The 26936-nt window shown below is 40.4% G+C and overlaps 1 protein-coding gene across 3 annotated transcripts in view; it reads left to right on the top strand.

Annotated features, from left to right (window-relative positions):
• Positions 1 to 1469: 1469 nt before the first annotated feature.
• Positions 1470 to 26936, top strand: part of MICU2 (mitochondrial calcium uptake 2) — a 110910-nt gene continuing 85443 nt past the window's right edge. The window contains exon 1 of one of the 3 annotated variants that reach the window (XM_010353213.2): positions 1470 to 1739. In XM_010353213.2, coding sequence (XP_010351515.1) covers positions 1530 to 1739 — 210 coding nt within the window. In that variant the 5' untranslated portion in view covers positions 1470 to 1529. Of the gene's footprint in view, positions 1740 to 1866; positions 2023 to 26936 lie in introns of those variants that run through there. The other 2 variants (XM_030922145.1, XM_030922146.1) reach the window with 2 other exon arrangements.

Genomic DNA, 26936 nt, shown 5'->3' with positions numbered 1-26936 from the left:
TAGCAGAGGTGAAAGACAGTCCAGAGGTTGACAAAGTCAGGCTAGATTCGAAAAAGCACGAAAGTCTCGGGTTAAGATGGGCTAGTGATCTAGAATCATGGACATTCAGTCAAGCTCATTTGTGTTCACAGGGCAGAAGTAAACCAAACCTTGACCACAGTAAACGCACATCTGTCATAAGCCTACCATGTACCAGGCATTTGGCTAGTCACTTTATATAAAATATCTCATTTAGCTCCCACACCCCAAACTGTAAGAGGGTTGTTCACAGATGAGAAAACTGAGACTCAAAGAGATTAAATACCTTACCCTAAATAGCAGTGATCACCTGCCAAATCGTGAGTTATTTACCAATGAGAAAATGGAGACTCAGAAAGATTAAATAATTTGCCCCAAACCACAGTGATCATCCTGGTAGAGCTAGGATTGAAACCTTGAGGTCTGGCTCACAAGTCTGTGAAGTGAGGCTCATCTCTCCACTTCCTGCCTGGGAAGGCACACTGAAAGTGAGTCCAGAAGCTGAGGGAAAAGTGAGGAACCTCTGACTGCAGATTAATTTAGACAAGCCAGCTAAGAGAAAGGGAGCAAGGATTAAGGGCAGATAATAACAAAGTGATCCACGGGACTTCCATTGAATGATCAAATTAGATTTCATGTGACAGGTTTTTGTTTTTGTTTCTTGAAGTTTTGTTTTGTGCAAAATTTCAAGACAGCAGTGATTATGTGATTAGGTGTCTTGGCCCCTTTGATGTTGGCTCCGTTACTGCATGCCCAACTAAAGCTTCTAATAGCTGGGGACATTTCAGAGGCTGAACAAAGAGTTTATTAAAGAGAGTTACTCAGGAAAAGTGAAGACCAAAGAATGGAAGATTGGAGGCTGTTAAATAAAACCAAGTAGTCTGCCTCAGCTACACCACTTACCACCAATGGAACAGCCAGGACTAAGCCTGCACCAGGGAAAACCTCTGGGTCCCTGCTGATAGAGACATGGGGCTGGTGTGCGGCTGTCTCCATGACTTTTAGTTCTAGGTAGGATAAGAGCTACTATCAAACCCTTTGTTGAAACTGAATTTAAATTCAATATTAGCAAATAGTGAGTGACTGAAATAAAGAGAATGCCTTGTCTGAGAGTTCTTTTAGCAGAAATTAAAGAATAGTCAAGACTATGAGCATAGGAAGACATGAACACAGATGCACAAGAGGCTATTTCAAAAAACGTTTGACAGTTTCACAAGATGAAAAAATGAAAAGGAGAAACTTGCCCACACAACCGAGGGCACTATCTTGTTTTGGATTAGGAAGCCATATTATACTGTCTTCATACTCTTCCTATCATCCCATCCCCACAGCCTTAGAAGGCAGCCCGGGAACCGAAGGCCACCTCTTGCGGTTCCGAGCGTCGCCTCAGCAGCCGCACCCACGGCGCACGCTCGGTAGGCGGGGCTGAAGCCTGCCGAATGTCGCGAGAGTTCCCAGCGGCAGGCGGTGGCGCCAGGAGAAAAGCGCCGTGTAGCTGCGCTTCCGCAAAGATGGCGGCGGCTGCGGGGAGCTGCGCTCGGCTGGCGGCCTGGGGCGGAAGACTGCGACGGGGGCTCGCTGCCAGCCGACGGGCTGTGCCGAGTCCCGGCCCCTTGGCTGCGGCAGTGGCCGGCGCGGCCCTGGCAGGAACAGGAGCGGCCTGGCACCACAGCCGCGTGAATGTCGCGGCGCGCGATGGCAGCCTCACAGTCTCAGCACAGGTACGGGACGAACTCCTGCTAGCCCCAGTCAAGCTCCTCCCTCCCCTGACGCCCTTTGGCGGGGAGTGGTTTGGCGCTGGGCGGCTGTCCCGGAGCCGTGGGTGGGGGTGCAGCTGCGGGTCGGGGCGCGCTGCGACTGGTGGGACTCGCTCCTTCCGGGACTGGCCACCGCCCTGAGCCCCCGAGGGCCTTCGAGGCCGGTGACGGGAGATTCCGCCTCCCTTGGGAGAACCTCGCGGACGCTGAACACCACAACCCACAAACTGGCCGCACTAATTTCGTGGTGAGGAGTGTGGGCGTGTCTTAATTCAAGCCTCCTAATTCAGAATCTCACCCCCTCGCCCCTTCCTCCCTCTCTGGTCTTTGAAGGGGCATTCACATCCACAGGTGTTTTGCGTCCAGTTACCCCGCTGGGATATACCTTTGTTAACTTTTTAAGTTTTACGACCTCTTCTTTGCATAGCATGATGAAGTTCTGTCGATTGCTTTTTTAAGTCACGAAAGTGTCAGCCATAAAAATTAACCAGTTGATTTCCAGATTTTATTATCAACTTTAAGGAACATTATTGCGTGATTATAAACCTTAATATCTTAGTGGACCATTATAAGTTCTAAGCAAAAATTACTCCTAAAACCTCCATCTATTAAAAGATAAGAGTCGGCCGGGCGCAGTGGCACACGCCTTTAACCGCAGGACGTTGGGAGTCCGAGGCGGGTGGATCACCTGGGGTCAGGAGTTCGAGACCAGCCTGGCCAACATGGTGAAACCGCCCCCCCCTGCCCCCCGTCTCTATTAAAAATACAAAAAAATTAGCTGGGCATGGTGGCGGGAGGCTGAAGTGGGAGAACCGCTTGAGCCTGGGAGGTGGAGGTTGTAGTGAGCCGAGATCAACCCATTGCACTCCAGCCAGAGCTACAAGAGCAAAACTCCATCTCAAAAAAAAAAAAAAAAAACAGATTCAAGTTCCCTGATTCAAGATAAATAATGTAACGCATTTGAAAATTTGAATGAGTAGTACTTTAAAATTTTTGTAGACGTAATAAGTTTTTACATACGAGCTTTTTTGAAAATTGAAAGTAGTGTTTTATTATTTTTTTTAGATTTACATTATCCCTTTCTAGCGAAAAACTCAAGGAACATTCAGATACAACAAAAAAGAGAGGAAAGAAGGCCTTGTGAATTAAAATTAAGTATTGGCAAGTGATATTCCTGATTTGTATTAACACAAATTATTATGATATAAATTATATTAATATAATGTAAACATAATAGATATAATGGAAAGGTCTATCATCTAGTGTTTTTATAGCATTTTTGTGAATCTTGTACCAAGGAGTTCAGTGTATTCATCGTTAGTTCTCTCTCTCCCCTTGATTCATTCTGTTTTTAAGACCCTTAGGTGAATCTTCTGTGGAGTATCACTTTAACCACACAGTGTACCCTTCTTCAGAAACCATTAGTGTCTCATTTTGCTGACAGTCAAATGCACTTTTTGTTGTTTTTTTTTTTTTTTTTTTTTTCTGAAACCAAGCCTCCTCTCTCTGTCACCAGGCTGAAGTGCAGTGGCGCGATCCCGGCTCACTGCAACCTCTTGACTCCCCGGTTCAAGTGATTCTCCTGCCTCAGTCTCGCGAGTAGCTAGGATTACAGGCATACGCCACCATGTCCAGCTATTTTTTTTTTTTTTTTGTATTTTTAATAGCGCCGGGGTTTCACCATGTTGGCCAGGATGGTCTCGATCGCCTGACCTCGTGATCCGCCCGCCTTGGCCTCCCAAAGTGTTGGGATTACAGGCGTGAACCACAGCACCCCGCCAAAATGCACATATGAAAACTTTGTCCTTCAGAGCCCTTTGAGTTACACTCTGACCTGACACTACTCAGGCACCGTCCCACTAAAGTGATTCACTCACTATCCCTAGAACAAGACTTAAATACCACTCACCCCCCAGCAGCAATTTGTAGACTCTTGATTTCACTTATCCATCTAACTGGTTTTTTTCCGGCCCACCTCTAGTCTTCTTTTAAATCCCTAACTTGACTCTGAAAACTTCACACTAGTGTAGTTATTTTGGACTCTCTTCCCAACTCTCAGTTCTCCTTCCCTGCAGCTTTGTAAGTCTAATCTTAGCTATAGTAATACAGAAACCATTTTATTATCAATTGTTTAATAAAGTCTGTTGGCATAGCATTTGCCTGATCTACTGTTGGACTGAGACAGTGGTTCTCATCGTTTTGCCACCACGGTGGACATTCCTTTCAGCATCAGTGGCTGAATACAGGAAGGATTGAGAGGACCTGTAGCTTGAAAACTTTGCCTTCACCTCAATGATTTTGATACATTTCCCTAAGAGGTGGGCCTGTTAATTCTCCTCTACCACCACTACTTTGGGGACAGGTGTGCATAGTTGAGCTAGATAGATACTAGAATTTTGACTTGTGATGAATCTTCCATCGCCATACAATTTTGTGCATTAATACAGTTATGTTGGTATTCCAAGTTGGTAAAGTCTTCCTAGTGGCCCTATAATGATTGTGAATACGTCTGGCCTGGCCCAGTGGCTCACGCCTGTAATCCCAGCACTTTTGGAGCCTGAGGCGGGCGGATCATGAGGTCAGGAGATCGAGACCATCCTGGCCAATACAGTGAAACCCCATTTCTACTAAAAAAACAAAAAAGTAGCCGGGCGTGGTGGCGGGTGCCTGTATTCCCAGCTGCTCGGGAGGCTGAGGCAGGAGAATGGCATGAACTCGGGAGGTGGAGCTTGCAGTGAGTTGAGATCACGCCACTGCACTCCAGCCTGGGCAACAGAGCGAGACTCCGACTCAAAAATAATAATAATAATAGTGAATATGTCCTTCATTTTCAGTCATTTTACTAAGTGCTTTTTTCCAATAAAAATATAAATTTATATTAATGAAGTCCTACACTTTTCTAGTTCCCATTGTGACCAACAGCTTGCATTTTTGAGGGTCAATCAGGAATTAAGGGTAGAGTTTCATGTCATGAAACAGTAGATAAATTGGAACCTTCCTTTTTTCTTTACTTTCTTCCTTTCACAAGTATTGAAACCTTACTCGGTCCTAGACAATATGCCAGGAGCGGGGATTGGAGATACAGTGTATGTGCTTACAGTTTAATGGGGAAGGGCAGTTTTAATACAGTGTGATCAGTGCTGTGGTCGGGTTAAATACTGGGTGCTGTGGAAGCATAGTGGGAGAGTATTTCACACAGTCTTGGTTTCCTGAAGGAATTATGTGTAGGTTGACACCTGGAGGGTGATTGCGAGTTTGCTAGGCAAAGAGAAGGGGAAGAGTTTCGTTGGCAAAGGAAATAGCTTTACAGAGGTCTGAAAGTAAGAGTTTAACTCAGCAGAGTAAGAGCTGCGAAAGATGGGGTTCAAAATTGGGTTTGAGCACTGGCTGGGAATCAGATCATTGAGTGTCCCATAAGCCATGTGACAGGAATTTTTATCTTGAGGACAGCAGGAAGCCGTTGCAGGATTTCTGAACCCTCATGGAACCCCATATGTCCATGCATAGAATTTAGGGGATCTGTGAACTTAGAAAAAATATTACATTTTTGTTTTCATTGACAAAATTTCATTGACAAAAATTTTGTTTCATTTTTGTTTTCGTAAATTGTTTAATGTTTAATTCATTTAATGAATGTAGGCCACAAGCTATAGTGATATTACAGTAACTGCCTTTGTCATCAACAGAAATCTCAGATATTTTCCTACTATATTAGAGTTGTTATGAGTATTTCAGGGTATCACTTCTTCAAAATGAAAGCACTTTTTAAAACTGCCACCATATCAATTTAATGCGTAAATAAGTCCATGTAATACTATATCACAAATTTGTTTGTGACCTTTGGAAAGAGTATTGGGACTTTAGTAAAGACAGTGAATTGAAAATTAGATTTAGGGAGCTGTTGTAGTAATTCAGGAGAGAGTTGATGATAGCTAAATTAGTGGATGAATTTAAAATACATTTAAAAGATAAATTAGTAAAAACTCTGAATTGCAAGTCTATGTATTGTATTGTTACACCTGGCCAACAAAATAGTGCCTCCAACAAAGAAATTCTTAGTGGAACTTATTTTAGATCATGTCAGCCCATCAGTTATTTCTATGTAAACTGCTACTTTTGAAACAATATTTGAAAACTTTTTTAAGCTTTTAGTATTACTCCCATTACGATGTTATATTTGATTCAAACATGTAAAATCAGAAACCATAGGAGGAGATAGATTTATTCTCTTGTTCCAGTCCATTCTGCTATAAAAGGATAGCTGCATTCTTAAGCCTTGATACATTTTATGAAATTATAAAAAGTTGTTTCAATGGAGAAAGGAGGTTTAGGAACAAGAGAGTTTTAGAGTTGCAAGGGTAAAAGTATTTCTTTCCTGTAGGAATTTAAATAATAAGTGTTATGGCAGTGCTCCTCAACCTTTTTGGCACCAGGGACTAGTTTCATGGAAGACAGTTTTTCCACTGACGGAGATGGGGGTGGTTGCGGGATGTAACGGCTGCACCTCAGATCATCAGGCGTTAGTTAGATTCTCGTAGGAGTGCAGCTCACAATAGGTTTTGCGCTCCTGTCAGAATCTAATGCTACTGATCTGACAGGAGGTGGAGCTCATGCGGTAAGCTCTTTTCACCCACCACTCACCTTTTGTTGTGTGGTCTGGTTCCTAACAGACCATGGACCCTTACTGGTCCATGGCCCATGGGTTGGGGACCCCTGTGTTGTGGTTACTATTGTATTTTGTTATTAGAAGCTAGAATCATATATTGGCAAATCCAAACTGATTAAAACAAACCTCCATTTCACTAAGTAGATATTCAACAGTAGATGATCAGACTAAAAGTAAAGCTTTCTGAATCATTGCTTCTTTTTTTTTTTGGAGATGGAATCTTGCTCAGTCACTCAGGCTGGAATGCAGTGGCACATCTCGGCTCACTACAACCTCCACTTCCCAGGTTCAAGCAATGCTCCCGTCTCAGCGTCCCGAGTAGCTGGGACTACAGGTGCGCGCCACCACGCCCAGCTAATTTTTGTATTTTTAGTAGAGATGGGGTTTTACCATATTGGTCAGGCTGGTCTTGAACTCTTCACCTCAGTTGATCCATCCGCCTTCAGCTTCCCAAAGTGCTGGGATTACAGGCGTGAGCCACTGTACCTGGCACTATTACTATTTTAAGTCATTGTAATAATGCCCAAAACTGAGGAAGAAAAGTAAAAACAGCAGAGCCAAAGTAAAATACAATATAGTTCGCAGTTGACAACAGTGATGTTTTATTTGTTATTATTCACTTGTTAATTGCATGAATATTTCATTTACTCCCTAAATTTTCTTTCCAAATTATGCATAATATTGGTTACTTTAGGTTTTTTTGACTTGATAACAGATTTTTGTTGTTGCTGTTTGCTTTTCAATAGAAAATTTTTCCACTATTTGAAAAGTAAAATTATTTTGCATAGCATTGTCTATAATGCTGTATTTTTTATTCTAAATAAATACAAATTCTTTATACAAATTCATTGATATTTTCTTGGATATGTTTATTTACATTCATATTTATAAATCCATAAAACTCTCCTCTGTTATAATTTGTTTTTTTTTTCTTTCATAGTGCTTATCGCTCTTTGGAATTCTTTTTATTACTATTATTATTATTTTTTTGAGACGGAGTCTCACTCTGTCGCCCAGGCTGGAGCACGCGATCTCGCTTGGCTCACTGCAAGTTCCACCTCCCGGGTTCATGCCATTCTCCTGCCTCGGCCTCCTGAGTGGCTGGGACTACAGGTGCTGGCCACCACGTCCAGCTATTTTTTTGTATTTTTAGTAGAGACGGGGTTTCACTATGTTAGCCGGGATGGTCTCGATCTCCTGATCTTGTGATCTGCCTGTCTTGGTCCCCCAAAGTGCTGGGATTACAGGCGTGAGCCACCGCGCCTGACCCTGAAATTTTTTTGTATACTTATTTATTTTGTCTTCCCTTGCTAGAATGGCCTCTTGTCTTTTTCATCTCTATTCTTAGTACCTAGAATAATCACAGTCACATAATGGAACATTGTAAATGTTTATCTAGGGTGAATGAACTGAAATGCATTAGATAACAAAGTGACCTTCTCTAACTTTGGTTTGATTGGCGTTTATAGAAATATTAGACAACCAATATCTAGAAATGGTTAGAATCAGCTAAGTTACTAACTGTCCCAGATATATTCAATTACACACTTAGAGCCATGGAAACATGTCATGCCATATTCCCATTAGAAAACAAAAGTAAATAAGAGACTTTGCTCTTACCTGCTATGTCCCAAGGGCCTAGAAAAAAGTCTGGCATATAGTAGGTGCAGTAAATATTTATTGAATGGGTGAATTAATTGATGACATCTATAATGTTTTAATAATAGATATACCTTTGTCTCTGAAGTTTAAAGATGGGTCCATTTAACCTGTTACTACATATAAGGTTGCATTTTTAATATATATTATTAACATTTATATTTGTCTTTATATAGTAAGCTTTTGTCCTTTGCTATCACATTAAAATATCAAATATTCATTTTAGAATTTAAGTAAGATTATATTTTCATTTCAGTTATTGAGATGCTTCAACTGGTAAACCTGAAGCCAATTAAATTAGTTTTAAATTTGGAAAATAATCCTGACATGGCAAAAACCAACTATATTAATAAACTATTTTTACATCTTAGTTAAGTGCATGTTACACATTTTACACCAACTGAAGATATCACAAGCTCTGTATCTTAACAATTGGCTGAAAATCCTGTTAGCAAGAGAATGGCTTTGGTTTACATACTCTGTGTCTGAGGTAGAGAGTAAGCCCTGTAAGAAACTGAATGTGAGGCCGGGCGCAGTGGCTCATGCCTGTAATCCCAGCATTTTGGGAGGCCAAGGCAGGTGTTATCACTTAAGGTCAGGGGCTCGAGACCAGCCTGGCCAACATGACAAAACCCCATCTCTACCAAAAATACAAAAATTAGCCAGGCATGGTGGTGTGTGCCTGTAGTCCCAGTTACTTGGAAGGCTGAGGCAGGAGAATCACTTGAACCCTGGAGGTGGAGGTTGCTGTGAGCCAAGATTGCACCACTGCACTGTAGCCTGGGTGACAGAGCCAGACTCCGTCTCAAAAAAAAAAAAAGAACCTGAATGTGGTTGACTTAGGCTTCAGGGTGAGAGAAAGCTGCTTTGCATAATACAAGCAGAAGAATTTGGAGCATATAAGGAAATGTGGGGGAAGTGAGTACTGGGAGAGGAGATGGAGGGAGAAGGAAGGACAGGATTGGAAAGGCATTAGTCTTAAGATCTCTGTAGTCTTAAGAAACTCTGTAGTCTTAAGATGTCCCCTTCTTTCATCCCATCATAAGCAAAGTCTAGCAAATGCACAAGTGCTTGGATAGAGTTGCACAAGGCTCCCGTGGTTTTAAGCAGAAGTAGCACTGGATGGAAGGGATGATCAAAAGAGGAGACATGGAGAATGTAAGTACCTCCACTGCCCCAGTTCTTAGCAACACTCCTGGAAGGATTTTGAATATTCCTAGATTGTAAAATTAAAGGTAGGATTGATCTCTATCAGAGTCCAATAAGGAGACAGAAATCAAACCAGTAATTTGAAGAAGGAAATTTAATGTAAAAAAGTAGTAGAAGGTAATTGACTACTAAGGGAGTAATACTTACAGAGGTCCAGAAGTAGCAGGTGTCAAAAAGTAGCTACTGCCTCTAGGCTGAAGAAGAGTGGACCGTGAAGGAACTAAAGACTTAGGAGAAGTATCCTCCTCCACCCCAAAGTGGAGATTCAGCCTTTTTCAAGAGGCTATGCCTATCACAAGAGTATAAAGCCTGCTGCAGCTGAAGAAGCTTGTCAGATGGCACAGGCCGCAGCTAGTCTGTAGAAGGAGCCTGCCATTGGTGGAAGGGGTGAGTGGGCTGGAACTAGTGTACAGTATTGATCTGCTGGGTGGGAGAGTGTGGCCTGAGGGCCTGGCTTGGAGCTACTGCAGAGGTGGTGCCGTGGAGCAGCTCGTAGCTGCGGCCTGGTGGGTTGTGTGTGACCTAAGGGCCCCTGGAGCTGCCATGGAAACTGTTCATTAAAGCTGTTTGGAAGCCACCCACCAGTGGGTCCTGAAGGTGCAGCTGAAGTCAGTATACCTGCCCACCAGAACTAATTGGAAGTGGTTGTGGCTGGTCTGTGAGGGCCTTTGGACTCCAGTTCTGAATAATGAAAGGTGAACTGAGACCTGAGAGGAAAGTGCCTTTTTGCCTCTGCTGTCTTGCAGTGTCACTCCCATGCCCTCTATGGACAGAGTTATCCCAGCTGGTAAAGGAGAAGAGTTTACAGAGTCCAGCTCTAGTATCACCAAGCAAAGAAGTGTGGATTTTAGCTGGGAGACAATAAATTGATAACCAGTATACAGTTCTGGAGAGTTTCACCCAGGTTTCAAGAAGCAGGGTTTCCATTTCTTCTAGATTTTCTACATTATTTGTGTAGAGGTGTTTATAGTATTTTCTGGTGGTAGTTTGTATCATTCTGTGGGGTCAGTGGTGATATCCCCTTTATCATTTTTTATTGTGTCTATTTGATTCTTCTCTCCCTTCTTCTTTATTAGTCTAGCTAGCGGTCTATCTATTTTGTTAATTTTTTTTTTTTTTTCAAAACACCAGCTCCTGGATTTGTTGATTTTTTTTTTTTTTTGGAGGATTTTGTTGTCTCTATCTCCTTTAACTCTTCTCTGATTTAGTTATTTCTTGTCGTCTGCTAACTTTTGAATTAGTTTGCTTTTGTCTCTCTAGCTCTTTTAATTCTGATGTTAGGGTGTCGATTTAGGATTTTTCTAGCTTTCTGATGTGGGCATTTAGTGCTATAAATTTCCCCCTTAGCATTGCCTTAGCTGTGTCCCAGAAATACCTCTTTGTTCTCATTGGTTTCAAAGAACTTGTTGATTTCTGCCTTAATTTCATTATTTACCCAGGAGTCGTTCAATTTCCATGAAATTGTGGGGTTTTGAGTGAGTTTCTTAATCCTGAATTCTAATTTGATTGCACTGTGGTCTGAGACACTGTTGTGATTTCAGTTCTTTTGCATTTCCTGAGGAGTGTTTTACTTCCGATTAGGTGATCAATTCTAGCATAAGTGCTGTGTGGCTCTGAAAAGAATGTATATTCTGTTGATTTGGGGTAGAGAGTTCTGTAGACATCTACTAGGTCCACTTGATCCAGAGCAGAGTTCAAGTCTTGAATATCCATGTTAATTTTCTATCTCATTGATCTGTCCAATACTGACAGTGGGGTGTTAAAAGTCCCCCACTAATGTTGTGTGGGAGTCCAAGTCTGTTCTCTTTGAAGGTCTCTAAGAACTTGTTTTATGCATCTGAGTGCTGTAGGTATATAGGTATTGGTGCCTATATATTTAGAATAGCTCTTGTTGTTGAATTGTTCCCTTGACTGTTATGTAATGCCCTTCTTTGTCTTTTTTTGTCTTTGTTGATTTAAAGTCTGTTTTGTCAGAGACTAGGATTGCAACCCCTGCTTTTTTTTGCTTTCCATTTGCTTGGTAAATTTTCCTCCATCCCTTTATTTTGAGCCTGTATGTGTCTTTGCATGTCTCCTGAATACAGCACACCAATGAGTCTTGACTCTTTATCCAATTTGCCAGTCTCTGCCTTTTTATTGGGGCATCTAGCCCATTTACATTTAAGGTTAGTATTGTTACGTGTGAATTTGATCCTATCATCATGATGCTATTTAGTTATTTTGCTCACTAGTTGATGCAGTTTCTTTTTTTTTTTTTTTTTTTTTGAGACAGAGTCTCGCTCTGTCGTTCGGGCTGGAGTGCAGTGGCCGGATCTCAGCTCACTGCAAGCTCCGCCTCCCAGGTTTACGCCATTCTCCTGCCTCAGCCTCCCGAGTAGCTGGGACTACAGGCGCCCGCCACCTTGCCCGGCTAGTTTTTTGTATTTTTTAGTAGAGACGGGGTTTCACCGTGTTAGCCAGGATGGTCTCGATCTCCTGACCTCGTGATCCACCCGCCTCGGCCTCCCAAAGTGCTGGGATTACAGGCTTGAGCCACCATGCCCGGCCGATGCAGTTTCTTTGTAGTGTCATTGACCTTTATATTTTCATGTGTTTTTGCAGTGGCTGTTATCGGTTCTTCTCTTCCATATTTATTGCTTCTTTTTGTTTGTTTTGTGTTTTGTGTCTTTTGAGACAGAGTCTCGCCTTGTTGCCAGGCTAGAGTGCAGTGGCGCAATCTTGGCTCAATGCAACCTCCACCTCCAGGGTTCAAGCAGTCCTCCTGCCTCAGCCTCCTGAGTAGCTGGGACTACCGGCGTGTGCCACCACATCTAGCTAATTTTTTGTATTTTTAGTAGACATAGGGTTTCACCATGTTGGCCAGGATGGTCTCGATTTGTTGACCTTGGGATCTGCCTGCCTTGGGCTCCCAGAGTGCTGGGATTACAGGCGTGAGCCACCGCTCCTGGCCAATTATTTTCTAATCTTTTAGCGTTTTCAGTTCCTGGGTGTGAAGAATAAGAAATAGAAACATGTTTTAATGGATGTTTTATTTTGTTTAAATTTTGAAAGTGGCCACAAAGAGAAGATTTATTTTTAATATATTTGATATCATGCTTCTTTTAGGAGATCTTGCAGGGCAGGCCTGGTGGTAATGAAATCACTCAACATTTGCTTGTCTGGAAAGGATTTTATTTCTCCTTCGCTTATGGAGCTTACTTTGGCCAAATATGGAATTCTGGGTTGAAAATTATTTTAAGAATGTTGAATATTGTCCCTCAGTCTCTTCTGGCTTGTAGAGTTTCTGCTGAGAGTTCCACTGATAGTCTGATGGGCTTCCCTTTGCAGGTGACTTCGCCTTTCTCTCTGGCTGCCCTTAGCAGTTTTTCCTTAATTTCTACCTTGTAGAATATGATGATTATGTGTCTTGGGGTTGGTTGATCTTCTCATGGGGTATCTTAATGGTGTTCTCTGTATTTCCTGAATCTGCATGTTGGCCTGTCTTGCTAGTGTTATATATAAAGTTTTGGTGCTGCAAAAGAAATAGCGCTCAAATATAAAATTTTCTTTTAATTCTCAGCAAGGCAAGGTACTTCTATAGAAGGGTGTGCTCTTACAGATGGAGCAATGGTGAGCACACACTTGGACAAGGGAGGGGAAGGGATTCTTATTCCTGAGGCATGTGGCCCCTGCTGCTGTGTTGTTCCCCTGTTGGCTAGGGTTAGAGGGCACAGGCTAAACTAATTTCAATTGGTTAATTTAAAGAAAGTGACGGGGTGAGTGGTTTGGCGGGAAGAGTAGTTATGGCAGAGCAGGTAATGAGAATCATGAATCAGGGTGGAGTAGGTAATTGGAATGAGTCAGGGTAGAGCAGGTAATCGGATTGAGTCAGGGTAGAGCAGGTAATCGAAAAGGTTGCTTTATGAAGAACTTCAGTTTAAAAGTAGAAGTCAAAGAATTGAACATACGTATCAATTCTTTGAAAAGAAATTTAGAACTCATATCTACCAGCCCCTCCCCTTATATTTCCTTACAGCTTTCTTTTCAAACTTTTTTAACATGTCTTGGCTTAGTTGTTTTGCTTGATTTTCCAAAAGAAGAAGCTTCGCTGGATAAGGTGGAGGATAGTTAAGGGAGGTTTTAGTAAATGCCGTTTTTTATGAGCCTCTGCATCAACCTACGGATGCATGGTGTGACACAGCACCTGACAAGAATAAGTACACCCATTAATGGCTGTGGGGGAAGTAAGAATTGAGGCTATCATTCCTTTCCATTTATGAAACCACTTTTCTAGCCATCCCGTAAAGGGGTCATTTACCCCGAGTTGCTGGCTAACTCATTGGACAGAGCAGTCAGACTTTGCAATGCCTTTGTTATAGTTCCATTAGGGGCAGTGTTGTTTGGGATGAAGGTGTAACGTTGAGTTTTAATCATGATGCAAACTCCTCCTCTTTTTGCTGATATCATGTCTAAGGCTATCTGATTTTCCGAAGCCATCTGGCTAGTAGCCCTTAATTGTTCAGCTATTCCTTTAATAGCATTTTTAGTGTAGTTAATAAATTGCTGTTGGTTGTAGTAGATGTGGGTTATCTAATCTACATTTTTATTGTTACCTATCAAATAGTGACGTAAATCCTGCAGCTATTTGATTTTGGGCTTTAAATTGATCTGGAATTCCCTGTGGGATTCTCATTGTGTCTAAATAGATCTGAGAGTCTAAAGACCCATAAGGGGCTTCTCTCGCTTTACGATGTCTTTTTTTTCCTTCCTCTGGTTGATGAAATGCCAGGGTGAAAGGGATAGCCAGCTGGACTAAAGCACAAGTGCCACTCCAGTTATTCAGCAGAGTGCCCAGTAAAGGTCCACCACAGTTCCACCACACATCCGCTCAGGGATGAACAAGGGCTGACTGATTGATAAGCTCTTGAAAATTCTTAAGTTCACGGCATCCCTTCAAGTCTCCAAGGAATGCTAAGTTTCCTCCCTGTTCACGAAGTGAACTTAGTGTTGGGAGATGGAAGCTGGAGGGCCCTTGGGGGCTCAACCGCAGGGTGCCGGACTTTGGGATATAGCAGAGAGAGAGCTTGGCATGACTTATTACTCCCGGCTGTAGAATCCTGGAAAAGAACTACCATGCAGCCTACACCTGGTCAACTGGAGGACCACCTTAGTGGAAAGGGGACAATTTGGGCCTCTGACCTGCCATGTGCACAAGCATAACAATTGCTTTTGTTTAACGTGTGGATGGAATATTTGATCCATTCCAATCAGACATTTGTATCTTGGTATCCTGTTTTAATTGCCAAAGTTTGTTTTAAGTCTTTAACTTCTGTGATCCTCTAGTAAAATGAATGTATGGTTTTAGGAAATTACAAAAACTGGTTGGGGCAGTCCATCCTTGCTCTTTAGTGGTCCACAAAACGTTGGACCAACTACGGCATAAAAGCTCTACATCGGGGGGCAAGACTCCTGTTTGACACTGGGGTCTGTATTGAAATGCTGAATTTGATATTATTTACTTCATAAAATTTAAGTTGGATGTCTTTTATGTTCACAGAAAGCAGAATGCCTCCACCTGTGCAGTTCAAAGTCTGACTTCTTTGAATCTATCAAAAAAGAAAAATCAAGATTCAGTACTCACTGAAATTTCATTTACTTTAAGTGCACATTTAGTGTTCAGTATCTTATAACTACCATTCTAAAGTACTTATACCTAAGTATTTAGATTTTATTCATCATTTTACTAAAACTTACTATAGTCTTTAATTCATGATAGGTACTAATAAATAACTGTTAAGTGAATAAGTGAGTGGATGAATGAATGTTGAGTGTCCAGCTAAAGCTGTGCTTAAAATGGCTACATTCAGTTCAAAATCAGCATGCTTTTCCTCCGATCTACAGTCCATTCATATTGTTCCTATACCCACTTGCATTTGCAGTTTTAAAGCATTTTCACCTATCACTGAGCAGTGGCTACTCTAGAATGTTCCTTAATTTAGGTTTGGTTGATGTTTCCTCATGATTCTTGCACTTTTTTCACAAATGCCACCAAAGCCATGCTGTGCTCTTTTCAACGCGTCGTATTAGGAGGTACACAAATCAGATTTCTACTGGTGATAATTACAATTACTTTTATCATTTGGTAAGAAGACATCTGCCAGGTTTCTTCATTAAAAATTTAATAAGTACTTTAGGCTCATTAATAAGTATTTTGAGGGGAGATAATTTTGTGGCTTCATAAGGCTTTGTCGTCTCCAGTGTTTACTCATTTATTAATTGATTTATATATACGGACTCATGGATTCCCATTTTACTCAGAGTTTCCATTTACTTTGATACTCAGTCGCCCCATATGTAACCAGTCTCCTGAAAGCCGGTGCTTTGAATACTTGGTTCTCTCCTGCCCTCGTCCCTGGCAAAGGGGAGGAAGGAAGAGAGGGTGCAGCCAAGTCTTGCTTAACCCATCTGAGAGAGGAGAGCTTTTAGCTTTGATGTACAGAATGGCAGTGAATTTTCCTAGGATATAGTAGATGATACTCTCTGAAATGTCAGACGAATAATGTTAATAATGGGAAAGGGAAGAAGACGCCTGGAAGAGCAGCTTCTAGGAAAAGAAAATGAAGCATCTTTTCTCACCAACTTTAATGCGTCATTTTTATATACTATATTTAAATGTTTGTATATATATGCTGACCTTGGTACTGGAAAGATTTAAAGTGACTTAGAAAAATGCTGCTGCAAGTTAGAATTTTTAAATGGAGAGAAAAATGAGAGTAAGAAACATAAGCCATAAAGAAGACTAAAATAGATGCTGTAACACACCAGGTGTGTTGGCTCCTGCCTATAATCCCAGTGCTTTGGAGGCTGAGGCGGGAGGATTCCTTGACCAGGAGTTTGAGGCCAGCCTGGGCAATACAGCAAGACCTCGTCTCTACAAAAAAATAGAAAAAAAAAAGGCCAGAATTGGTGGTGCACGTCTGTAGTCCCAGCTCTTTGGGAGGCTAAGGTGGAAGGATATCTTGAGCCTGGGAGCCTGAGGCTACAATGAACCATGATCACACCACTACAATCCAGCCTGGATGGCGGAGCAAGACCCTATCTTTAAAACAAACAAACAAAAGACACAAGTAGAAAAGTTGGATTTTCATAGCAGCAAGGATATTTTTTCCGTTGCAACAGGAATGAAAACAGAGGGTATGGTAAATCCTAGGAGCTGATTATAGACTAATTCCACATTTTCCTTCTGGTCAAAAAAGGCTTAAAAAAAAAAAAAACTGATGTTGAACTGCTCTGTAAAAATAAAGAAGTAGATTCAGGGATCTGTAATTGTCAGAGGGATCTGTAATCTGCTACTGGAGCGGGTAACCCAGATGGTTAGGGGGAGAGGGAATAGTTTACAAAGCTGTGAAACTGAACCATGAGAGCTGAGATGCAACAATTTTGATGAATATAGGACCAATTGCCACAGACTTCTAATGGCTTCCTTCTAGTGAGTCAGCTAATTGGGGTTTTTTAATGTTGCTGTAAAGTATTATCTAAAAAATGTTTTTTTATAAACCTTGGTATTTGACTTTAATACAAGTAATATATTGGGCATTAAATTTAAAAATTGTTAAAATTCTAAAATGAGAATACCAGGTGGTTTGCTTTTGGTATTATGTAAATTCATATTTTGAACTCATTTTTTATTTTGTGAGTACAATCTGACTAAAAGAGATGGTTACAAATTTTAAATAAAAGCAAGAAATGTGGACCATTATGTTTAAATAAGCAAAACTATATTATAACTTAGAAAGTGAATTTGCAGTTTCATTAGATGTAGAATCTCTTTTTCTATTGCATGTCAGTGAATATTTTAAACACTCAATGTAGTTAATAAGATGAATCTATTTTAATTTGCTCTAAGAGCCATAATCATAAAATTAAATTGGCTTTCTTTTATTTCAAGCTGTCTGACCATAGATTTGTGGTGATTATTTTTGTGAAAAAGAAAAAAAAATGCTAATAGGACATTAACAATAGGTAAAACTGGAACTTATTGGAGTATACCGTTAGTATATTTGTGTGCAGTGCATTGATTTAATAACAGTACATGTAAAATTGATACGCCAAGAGCAGTAAACTTTATAGCAACATGCAGAAGTTTAATAACAGGTGAAACATTGTAATCCCAGTGAAGACTAAAGCTTTCTTGCAACAGTAAAGGAAGAACGCAAAGAAGTTTTTATACTTTATTGCCTCAGGTAAAAAATGTCTGTAGAAAGAGGTAAGTGATGACAAAGCTTTGATGTTAATAAACCCAAATGGAAGTCAAAAATCAAAGTGTGTAAATGGCTACATTATGAAAAGAGAGATGACAAAGTTATACCCTGTAATTAGATGTAATTTGTGCTTTTGGCATAGCTGTTTGTCCTGCATGAATGAGAGGTTGTCTTACTTTCCTTCCTTGTATAATAGGACAGTAGTTAACGATCCTGCTGTAAATCTGTGGAGTGACTTTTCTGGGGGAAAGAACAACAAATTGTAATATCAAAGCAAAGTATATTTAACCTTTTCTTTTGCATTTATATTGTTTAGTGGAATCCAAGTAAATATTACTGTTTGTTCTTGTTCTATAAACCATGTGTTTTAGTAGCTAATATATACAAATTCTGCTTCTGTTACTGTGAATTTTGGAGTTTTATTAATTACAACAGTGCATAAACATACCAAAAGCCACTAATAGTAGCAGTATATGAATCTAAATGTTTTATTTATAGTTTAAAAATCAGTAAATATTTGGTAGAGTTACTTAGCAGTAAATATATTCTCTCAATAACTCTTCATAAATAACATTATTAAATGTTTTCAGAGTATAAGTAATTTCAATATAAAAATAATATTTAATGAATCATATTTTTTAAGTATAGCCTGGCCTTAAAATCCTCATAGACATCTGTGAAACCTACATAGATATGTGGTTCCATAGATAGTTCCATAGATATTTCTAAGGAAATAAGGTGTTATAAAATCTTAAATTTATCCACATGGATATCATTTGTTTTGTGTGTTATGTACTAGAAACTTGATACCTTAAGATCGCAGGCATCTTTGTCCTCAGTCCCTCATCACTTAGCTGTATGTACCCTGCTCACTGCCACCTCCGCCTCCCAAGCCATTCTCCTGCCTCTCAGCCTCCCAAATAGCTGGGACTACAGGTGCCCACCACCACACCCGGCTAATTTTCTGTATTTTTAGTAGAGATAGAGTTTCACCATGTTAGCCAGGGTGGTCTCTGTCTCCTGACCTCATGATCCACCTGCCTCGGCCTCCCAAACTGCTGGGATTACAGGCGTGAGCCACCACTCCTGGCCAATGCAAACCATTTTTAAAATTAGGCAAGATGAACCTTAAATATGAAAGCACAATGTGTTTCCACAAACTGTTCCAGATATTTCAAAGGAAAATATGGATAATGCAGCATATCTACTGTTGGGAATTACATCATTTTTCTCATTCACTAGTATATACAATTAGACGATTATATACAGTAAGAAGCTATAAATGGGTTGATTTCTGCATTTCTTGAACGTCAGGAGATTAAATCACACTGTTGAGTGTTTTACGGACAAAACCTTTTTCATTTTAACTTGGTCATAATTGCCCAATTAAGAAACCAGCTCGAATCAGCACATTTTCAGTATAGCTCTGCCTCCATTCAGACCCAGTCCTGGGAAGTTCTGGAATGCTTGGAATGCTCCAGGATTGAATTCCAGGTCAGAGAACTGCTCTTTCGGTGATGGTGGTAGTACTGCTTTGACTGTTGCTTTAGCGGGAGCCTGGTGAATGGAGCTGTGACTGCCCTACTGCAAAGAAAAAACAGGAAACAGCTGAGCACTTCCCAAAGGCTCATTTAATTATCGGATGATAACTGATCCAGCTGCCTACATATGTTGACGTATATATGGAAGACTTACCTGTTCTAGTAGTTCCTAATCTCAGACATACGAAGTGTAAGATACTTTAATGGCAAGCCAGAAAATAATGATTATGAGGAAGCATTGGGGTTTAACCAGGAAACCATTGCAATACCAAGAGGACAATCAGTAGCGTATGTAGTAGTGTATGTTACAGAGACACACTTTCAATTGTTAAACCTAATACTGATCACTTTTTATCAGTGATTGAAGCATGTTTATTTATTTAATACTGCAACTTTTTTTTGTTTTGTTTTCTACTTATAGAGACAAGGTCTCGCTCTGTCACCCCAGCATAGTGTTGCGATCATAGCTCAAGGCAAACTCCTAGACCCATGCAGGCCTCCCTCCTCAGTCTCTTGAGTAGCTAGGACAGGCATGAATGAGCTAGTTCAGCCTTTTTGTTTTTAAACTAGTACTTTGTATTTCATTAGTAGACTTGACCATTAGGCAGTGCTTAAATCCATCTTAAATTATAGTCATGAAAAGATTGCTTCCTGAAACACTGAAGAAATTGTTATAAATGAAGTTTCGGTGCCGCAAAAGAAATAGCACTCGAAAATAAACTTTTCTTTTTAATTCTCAGCGAGGCAATGTACTTCTATAGAAGAGCGCGCCCTTACAGACAGAGCAAGGGTGAGCGCACACCTGGACAAGGAAGGGGAAGGGGTTCTTATCCCTGACGCATGTGGCCCCTGCTGCTGTGTTCTTCCCCTATTGGCTAGGGTTAGACCGCACAGGCTAAACTAATTCCCATTGGCTGATTTAAAGAGAGTTACGGGGTGAGTGCTTTAGTGGGAAAAATGCTTATGGCAGAGCAGGAAATTGGAATGAGTCAAGGTGGAGCAGGTAACTGGAATGAGTCAGGGTGGAGCAGGTAATCGAAAAAGGTTGCTTTAGAAATAAGTTAAGTTTAAAAGTAGAAAGCAAATAATTGAACATACATATTGATTCTTTGAAGAGAAATTTAGAACTCATATCTAACAAAATAATAATATGATTACTGAAATTCTTGGATATATATCAGGAAGGGGGCTAGAACTGTTGCTTGTTTCTCAATTCTTTTTTAAAAATTACTTACGTTGACTTTTTTTCTTATTGAAATACGTGTATATTATAGAAAAATTAGGGAAAAAGTCAAAAGGAAACTTGTAAAAACCATCCTTTTCCTATGATGACTTGAGAAGACTAGTTACTGTTAAAGTTTTGGCTGTTGTATCTTGAGTAGATAGATTTTTTATTAGAAATAAAGCTATTGGTGCTGAAGCTGAGAAATGATTATTGTAGTTCCACATCATTAGAGGGAAAGTGAGGTGTCCAGGCCCTTTCGGAGACTAGCCCTTGCCCCTGTCTCCTTGCTCTCCAGTGTCTTGTCACCCATATTTCTCTTCAGTTGTTTCTCTGCTAAAAGCTATAAGTATTGATCATACTTAATGTGATGGCTGCTTTCTTATGTAGAGCAGGGAAGACACCCCGCAGTGGCTTTGGTGCCACATCCAGGAAAAGGTATAGTGAAAACAAAACTCAGAATCATGCAGATACGCATGTAAGGTTTTGTTAAAGACCAAGCTTTTATTCCAAAATTTTGTGTAGCAATGATTTCTTGTAGTTCTTTGCTTTATTCGTGCTAGATAGCAGTTGTGTGTATTCTTTATTTTAATTAATCTGCTTTAGCTGGTGACATTTTTAGATGACCTGGAATTAATAGATTTTACATTTCATACTTAGTCATGTTGGGGAAGCTCTTTTCATTTAAATTTTAAAAGAGACCTTTACTGCTAGATATCAAAAAGGGATTGAGTCAAATATTCATCTCAGCTGTTTAAACTTCATTAACTATATACGTTATTCTAACGTGCATACTTAAAATAGGGAAATTTTATTTTGCTAATCATTGTATTTTACCATTTAGCATTCATCTTTGTCATTTTTCCTGAACTTTGAATAGGGTGTGAATCTGATTATGTGTTAAGTTACATACGCTCTTTCCCAAAAAAATGCACATGCATGTTTCACACAGATTTCAGGGAGTTACGAACCCCAGAAGTGTGATTATGTCATGTAAGGTTAAGAACCTCTGCTATAGGCAGAGCAGTGGCTCACACCTGTAATCCCAGCGTTTTGGGAGGCCAAGGTGGGTGGATCACTTGAGGCCAGGAGTTCGAGACCAACCTGGTCAACATGGTGAAACCCTGTCTCTACTAAAAATACAAAAGTTAGCCTGGTGTGGTGGTGCGTGCCTGTCATCCCAGCTACTCAGGAGGCTGAGGCAGGAGAATGGCGTGAACCCGGGAGGTGGAGCTTGCAGTGAGCTGAGATCCGGCCACTGCACTCCAGCCTGGGCGGCAGAGCAAGACTCCGTCTCAAAAAAAAATAAATAAAAATAGGCCGGGCGCGGTGGCTCAAGCCTGTAATCCCAGCACTTTGGGAGGCCGAGACGGGCGGATCACGAGGTCAGGAGATCGAGACCATCCTTTCTAATACGGTGAAACCCTGTCTCTACTTAAAAATACAAAAAACTAGCCGGGCGACGAGGCGGGCGCCTGTAGTCCCAGCTACTCGGGAGGCTGAGGCAGGAGAATGGCGTGAACCCGGGAGGTGGAGGCTGCAGAGCCTCTGCTCTAAATTTTCAGGTTACACCCTTGTCCCTTCCTGGTTCTTAATATTTACCCTTCACATTATAAAATGTTTCAAAGGCTAGATCTAAAATTATTTTCCACTTCACTGCTTTGATTATGTCATTGTATTGCTCTGACTTTTACATGCTGTTACCTTCAGATCAGGAACTGATGATGTTTGCCTCTTGCTCTTTACCAGTTCATCTCTTTTGTTCTGACTCTGTACATTCTCTATTCTAACCCAGTTGGCCCTGTTTTACTAGCTTATCCTGTTTACACCCTTATAAATGGATCAGACACCTTTGTTGCCACTAGCCTTCATTGTTCAAGGGAGCTTCTTCAAGTTTATTGGTCCTCCAGCCTGTGAGTGAGTTGGGGTCTTCAAGTTCTCACAGCCTGAGGAGTCTACCCATAATTTCAGGAATACTGGTAATAATATTTGTTACTTACATGAAGTTTTATAAAGTTATAAGTTAAGAGACTATGTAAACAATAGCCCATACATATTTAGAAACTAATTTTAGACTAAAGAGGGTGACAAAATTCATTCGAGTTTTCAAATATTTAAGAGTTACTCTTTTGTACTTCACAAGCAATTCAAGTTTGGAGATTTAGGTTGCCTGGATCATTGTAGAATATCAGGCCCTGTCTGTTCTAGTCTACAAATATCTGCTCCACTGTCTTCCCAAGATCTAACTAGGATTATTCTTGATTATAAAGACACAGGAGTAGATTCGCCAATAAGTTTTAAAAGGGAAAGATTACCCAAATGTTAGTTCTGTCCATGCCTACCCTTAAAAGTATGTATGTAACAGCTTATAAACTACAAGTTTTCACTGGTTTTGTTTCTCCTATAAGATTCCAAAATTCTTGGGGATCAAGGTAAAGATTTTTCTTTAACCTGCACCAAAGAACCTTGTATTTGCTATGGACCTCACTGCTGCCTGGGCAAATGCTAACAATTTTACATAGTATATGATTCGCTGGCATAATTTTATACTGCTTCCTGTGCTTGAGGTTAAGATGTAGCACTCACATTTCTCCATTTGACACCAACTGTTGTAAAAGAAAAATGGGTAGAGGCGGTTGAAGGGAAAAGTGACCCTGATTCTAGTAGTGGTGGCAATTGAAGTAGTAAAGTGAGAAATGGTTTTCTACGTATTTAGTAGTAGTTTTACTTTAGTTATGCTTGGTGCTACTGTAAAGCAAAACAGAAAAATAACCAAAAAACTCCACAAAACTTGTTTGGTTTTTCAGTCGTTATACTGCAGATTCTGCAATGACATTTTTTAGAATCTTCACTGTTAAAGTATCCTCAGATATTACTGAGAGTATGGATTTTTTTTTTTCAGTTAATGATGTATTTTATTGAATCATATATTTAATGTATCTGTTTTTTGAGACCATGGATATCTTATGAAATGTTTCAAAAAGAATAAGGTGAAAGTGGAAAGGGAGACTTTGGCAAATTTGTTCTAGATCTTCAATGATTTGCTCTATATTTGTTCATAACTGATATAAAACAGCTTTGAGCCGGGCGCGGTGGCTCATGCCTGTAATCCCAGCACTTTGGGAGGCTGAGGCGGGTGGATTGCCTGAGGTCAGGAGTTCAAGACCAGCCTGGCCAACATAGTGAAACCCGTTCTCTATTAAAAAATACAAAAAATTAGCTGAGCGTAGTGGCGGGAGCCTGTAATCCCAGCTACTCAGGAGGCTGAGGCAGGAGAATCTCTTGAACCTGTGAGGCGAAGGTCTCAGTGAGCCAAGATTGGACCATTGCACTCCAGTCTGGGCAACAAGAATGAAACTCCATCTCAAAACACAAAAAAAGCAGAGCTTTGCTTAAATGATACATTAATTTGCCAGAATATTATATAATCATATCTGTATTACTTTATTTTTGTATTGTGCAATTTATATGTTTATTTACTGGTGATTTAATTTATAAACATGAACAGAAATATGAATTGCATGTGTCTTAGTACCTTTGCTAGTAAACTACCTGTTTTGATATAGTATCTGGCTCATTCTCTGCTGACTTCCTGTAAGTATATTTTATTAGCAGAATTTTATCTTAGAAATATTTCATTACAGTCTGTCAATGTACTCCAAGATGAAGCTGAAAAACGCCACTAAAACCTTAATCAACCATGGTATAAGGCCTGAAATCCATCAAGTCATTCATTCAGATGTACAGAAGGAGAATGTGAAGCAGCTGGTGTAATCCAGTTTCAGAGCACTCTGTTTCTAAGATTCCATGATTTCTATGCTAAGCAAAAATTAAGGCTGTAACCTTTGGTACAGTTAACGCTGCCACCACCTGTCAGTGGCTTTACCTCTTTCCTCTTGTTACAAAGGCATTTTTGAAATCTAAAGTGATTAGCAATATACAGGAATTTACAGTTAAAGGGAAACAAAAGGCCCCATTTGTGTGTATCTTGAGTGAGGTTGCACATAGCGGAGTATATACCTGGCTATCTAAAGATATTTTAATAAATTATTAATAAGACTTTAAAATACATCAGCATAACCCACTTTTGCATATTGGTTCACAGACTAAAAAAAATTTTTTTTTGAAATGGGATCTCAGTCTGTCACCTAGACTGGAGTCCAGTAGCACAATCATGGCTCACTGGCTCACTGCAGTCTCGACCTCCCAGGCTCAAGTGATCCTCCCACTCCAGCCTCCTAAGTAGCTGGGACCACGGGCATGTGCTACCATGCCTGAGTTAATTTTTTAAATTTTTTGTAGAGATGGGGTCTCCTTGTGTTCCCTAGACTAGTCTTAAACTCCTGGGCTCAAGTAGTCTTCCTGCCTCAGCCTCCCAGAGTGCTGGGATTACAGGCGTAGGCCACCAAGCCCAGCTCTAAAATTATTATTACTATTATTATTATTATTTTTTTTTTTTTTTTGAGACGGAGTCTCACTCTCTCGCTCAGGCTGTAGTGCAATGGCACGATCTCGGCTCACTGCAACCTCCGCCTCCCAGGTTCAAGCCATTCTCCTGCCTCAACCTCCCGAGTAGCTGAGATTACAGGTGCCACCACCATGCCCTGCTAATTTTTTGTATTTTTAGTAGAGATGGGGTTTCACTGTGTTGGACAGGCTGGTCTCGAACTCCTGACCTCGTGATCCACCCGCCTCAGCCTCCCAAAGTGCTGGGATTACAAGCATGAGCCACCGCGCCTGGAAACCCAGCTCTAAAATTGTTTTTTAAGGACACGTTTTGAGTTTGGAATTGATTCCCATTCATAAAAATCCATGAATGTTACCATGTTAGCCATGCACTAGGCACTGGAGATACAGAATAAAAAAAGATACTTTATATTCTTGAGGACTTCAATGTAGTAAACAGGCAATTTCAGTGCAGGGTTACTAGAGCTTTGATAAAAACTTACTCAGGGTTCTATATGCCCACAAGGGAGGACACCTAACCCAAAGTAGGTACTTCTGGGAGAACTCTTAGAGGAGATAACTATTGGAGTTTTTTTTCTTTTAATTAATTTATTTTATTTTTTTAGAGACAAAATCTGTCACCCAGGCTGGAGTGCAGTAGCACAATTACAGCTCCTGGTTACCTTGAACTTGTGAGCTCAAGTGATCCTCCTCACTCAGCCTCCTCGGTAGCTAGGACTATAGGTGTGTGCCACCACATCTGGTAGTTTTTTTGTTTGTTTGTTTGTTTTTTGAGACAGTCTCGCTGTGTCATCCAGGCTGAGATGCAATGGCATGATCCTGGCTCACTGCAACCTCTGTCTCCTGGGTTCAAGAGATTCTGCCGCCTCAGCCTCCCGAGTAGCTGGGATTACAGGTGCACACCACCACACCCAGCTAATGTTTTTATATTTTTGTAGAGACAGGGTTTTACCATGTTGGCCACTGGTCTTGAGCGCCTGACTTTGTGATCCACCCGCCTCGGCCTCCCAAAGTGCTGAGATTACAGGTGTGAGCCACCACGCCCGGCCTCATCTGGGTAATTTTTTTATTTGTTAAATTTTTGTAGAAACAGGGTCTTGCTATGTTGCCCAGGCTGGTCTACAACTCCGGGCCTGAGCTGATCCTTTTCCCTCAGCCTCTCAAAGTCCTGGGATTATAGACATGAGCCACCAAGCCCAGCCCAAAATTAACTGTTAACAAGTAAGTTAGCCAAATTAAACAGGGAGCTATATTACATGCTTAGCTTTGTAAGGTGTTTAATTAGTCAGAGGCAAGTAAATGATTATTTAATCTGTCTTTTGGAAAGGCTTACTGAAGTTAATAGTTAAGTCAGTCAAGTGAATACTGAAGCTCTAAGGACACCCCAGCAAGTCAAATCTGTTTTAGGAGAATCTTGTTAACAGTGATCAAAACTGAGATTGACATTGAAGAGAGCTAGTACAATATTTGTTTTACACACATTTTGTTTTGTTTTCTGAATTGTACAAAGACCAATTCAGAAAAAATACCATCAATGGAATTTTTTTTAAAAGAAATATAATTTTTTAAGTAAGAAATTTGCAAATCTGCTGAATTCAAACCTTCGTTATTCCATTTACCTGAAAGTTTTAAAATTTTTTGTTCAATTTTTGTTTTGGATAAAATTTCTGTTTGTAGAGCAAAACTCTGTCTCAAAAAAAATCTATTTGTATGCAATCAACATACATTGCAGGGCTTTATAAAAAATAATTCCAGTATTTAAGCAAATTTTGTATAGGGTTGAGGTGGGGCATGAGAGATTTGATGATAGGCAAACTGCTGTCAGTCATGTTCAGCCATGAGCTTTAAGAACCCTCACTGTCAGTTTCCTATAAGCTGGGGAAGCACATGGAGGTGACAGCCATTTGCTGAGTACTGGGATATGGAAGTCTGAATGGGTCACAGAAAATGTGGGAGCAGGGCAAAATACTATATGAATGAATCACTTTTCTACTGCAGTCACAAACTGTAAAATACAGCTACAGACTGCAGCTGTTCCCCAAGAAGGGCTAGAAGGAAGAAGAGAGGGATCCTTTAATCCATCTCCTCTTTGCTTCATACTGTGTCATATATTATAGGATATAATATCCTAAATGTTGTTATCCCTAATGGTAGCCT

This window comes from Rhinopithecus roxellana, chromosome 18 (assembly GCF_007565055.1).
Source record: "Rhinopithecus roxellana isolate Shanxi Qingling chromosome 18, ASM756505v1, whole genome shotgun sequence".
Classification (NCBI taxonomy): domain Eukaryota; kingdom Metazoa; phylum Chordata; class Mammalia; order Primates; family Cercopithecidae; genus Rhinopithecus; species Rhinopithecus roxellana.
Note: the sequence above shows the minus strand (reverse complement) of the source record. Positions and strands in the feature narration are given on the sequence as shown.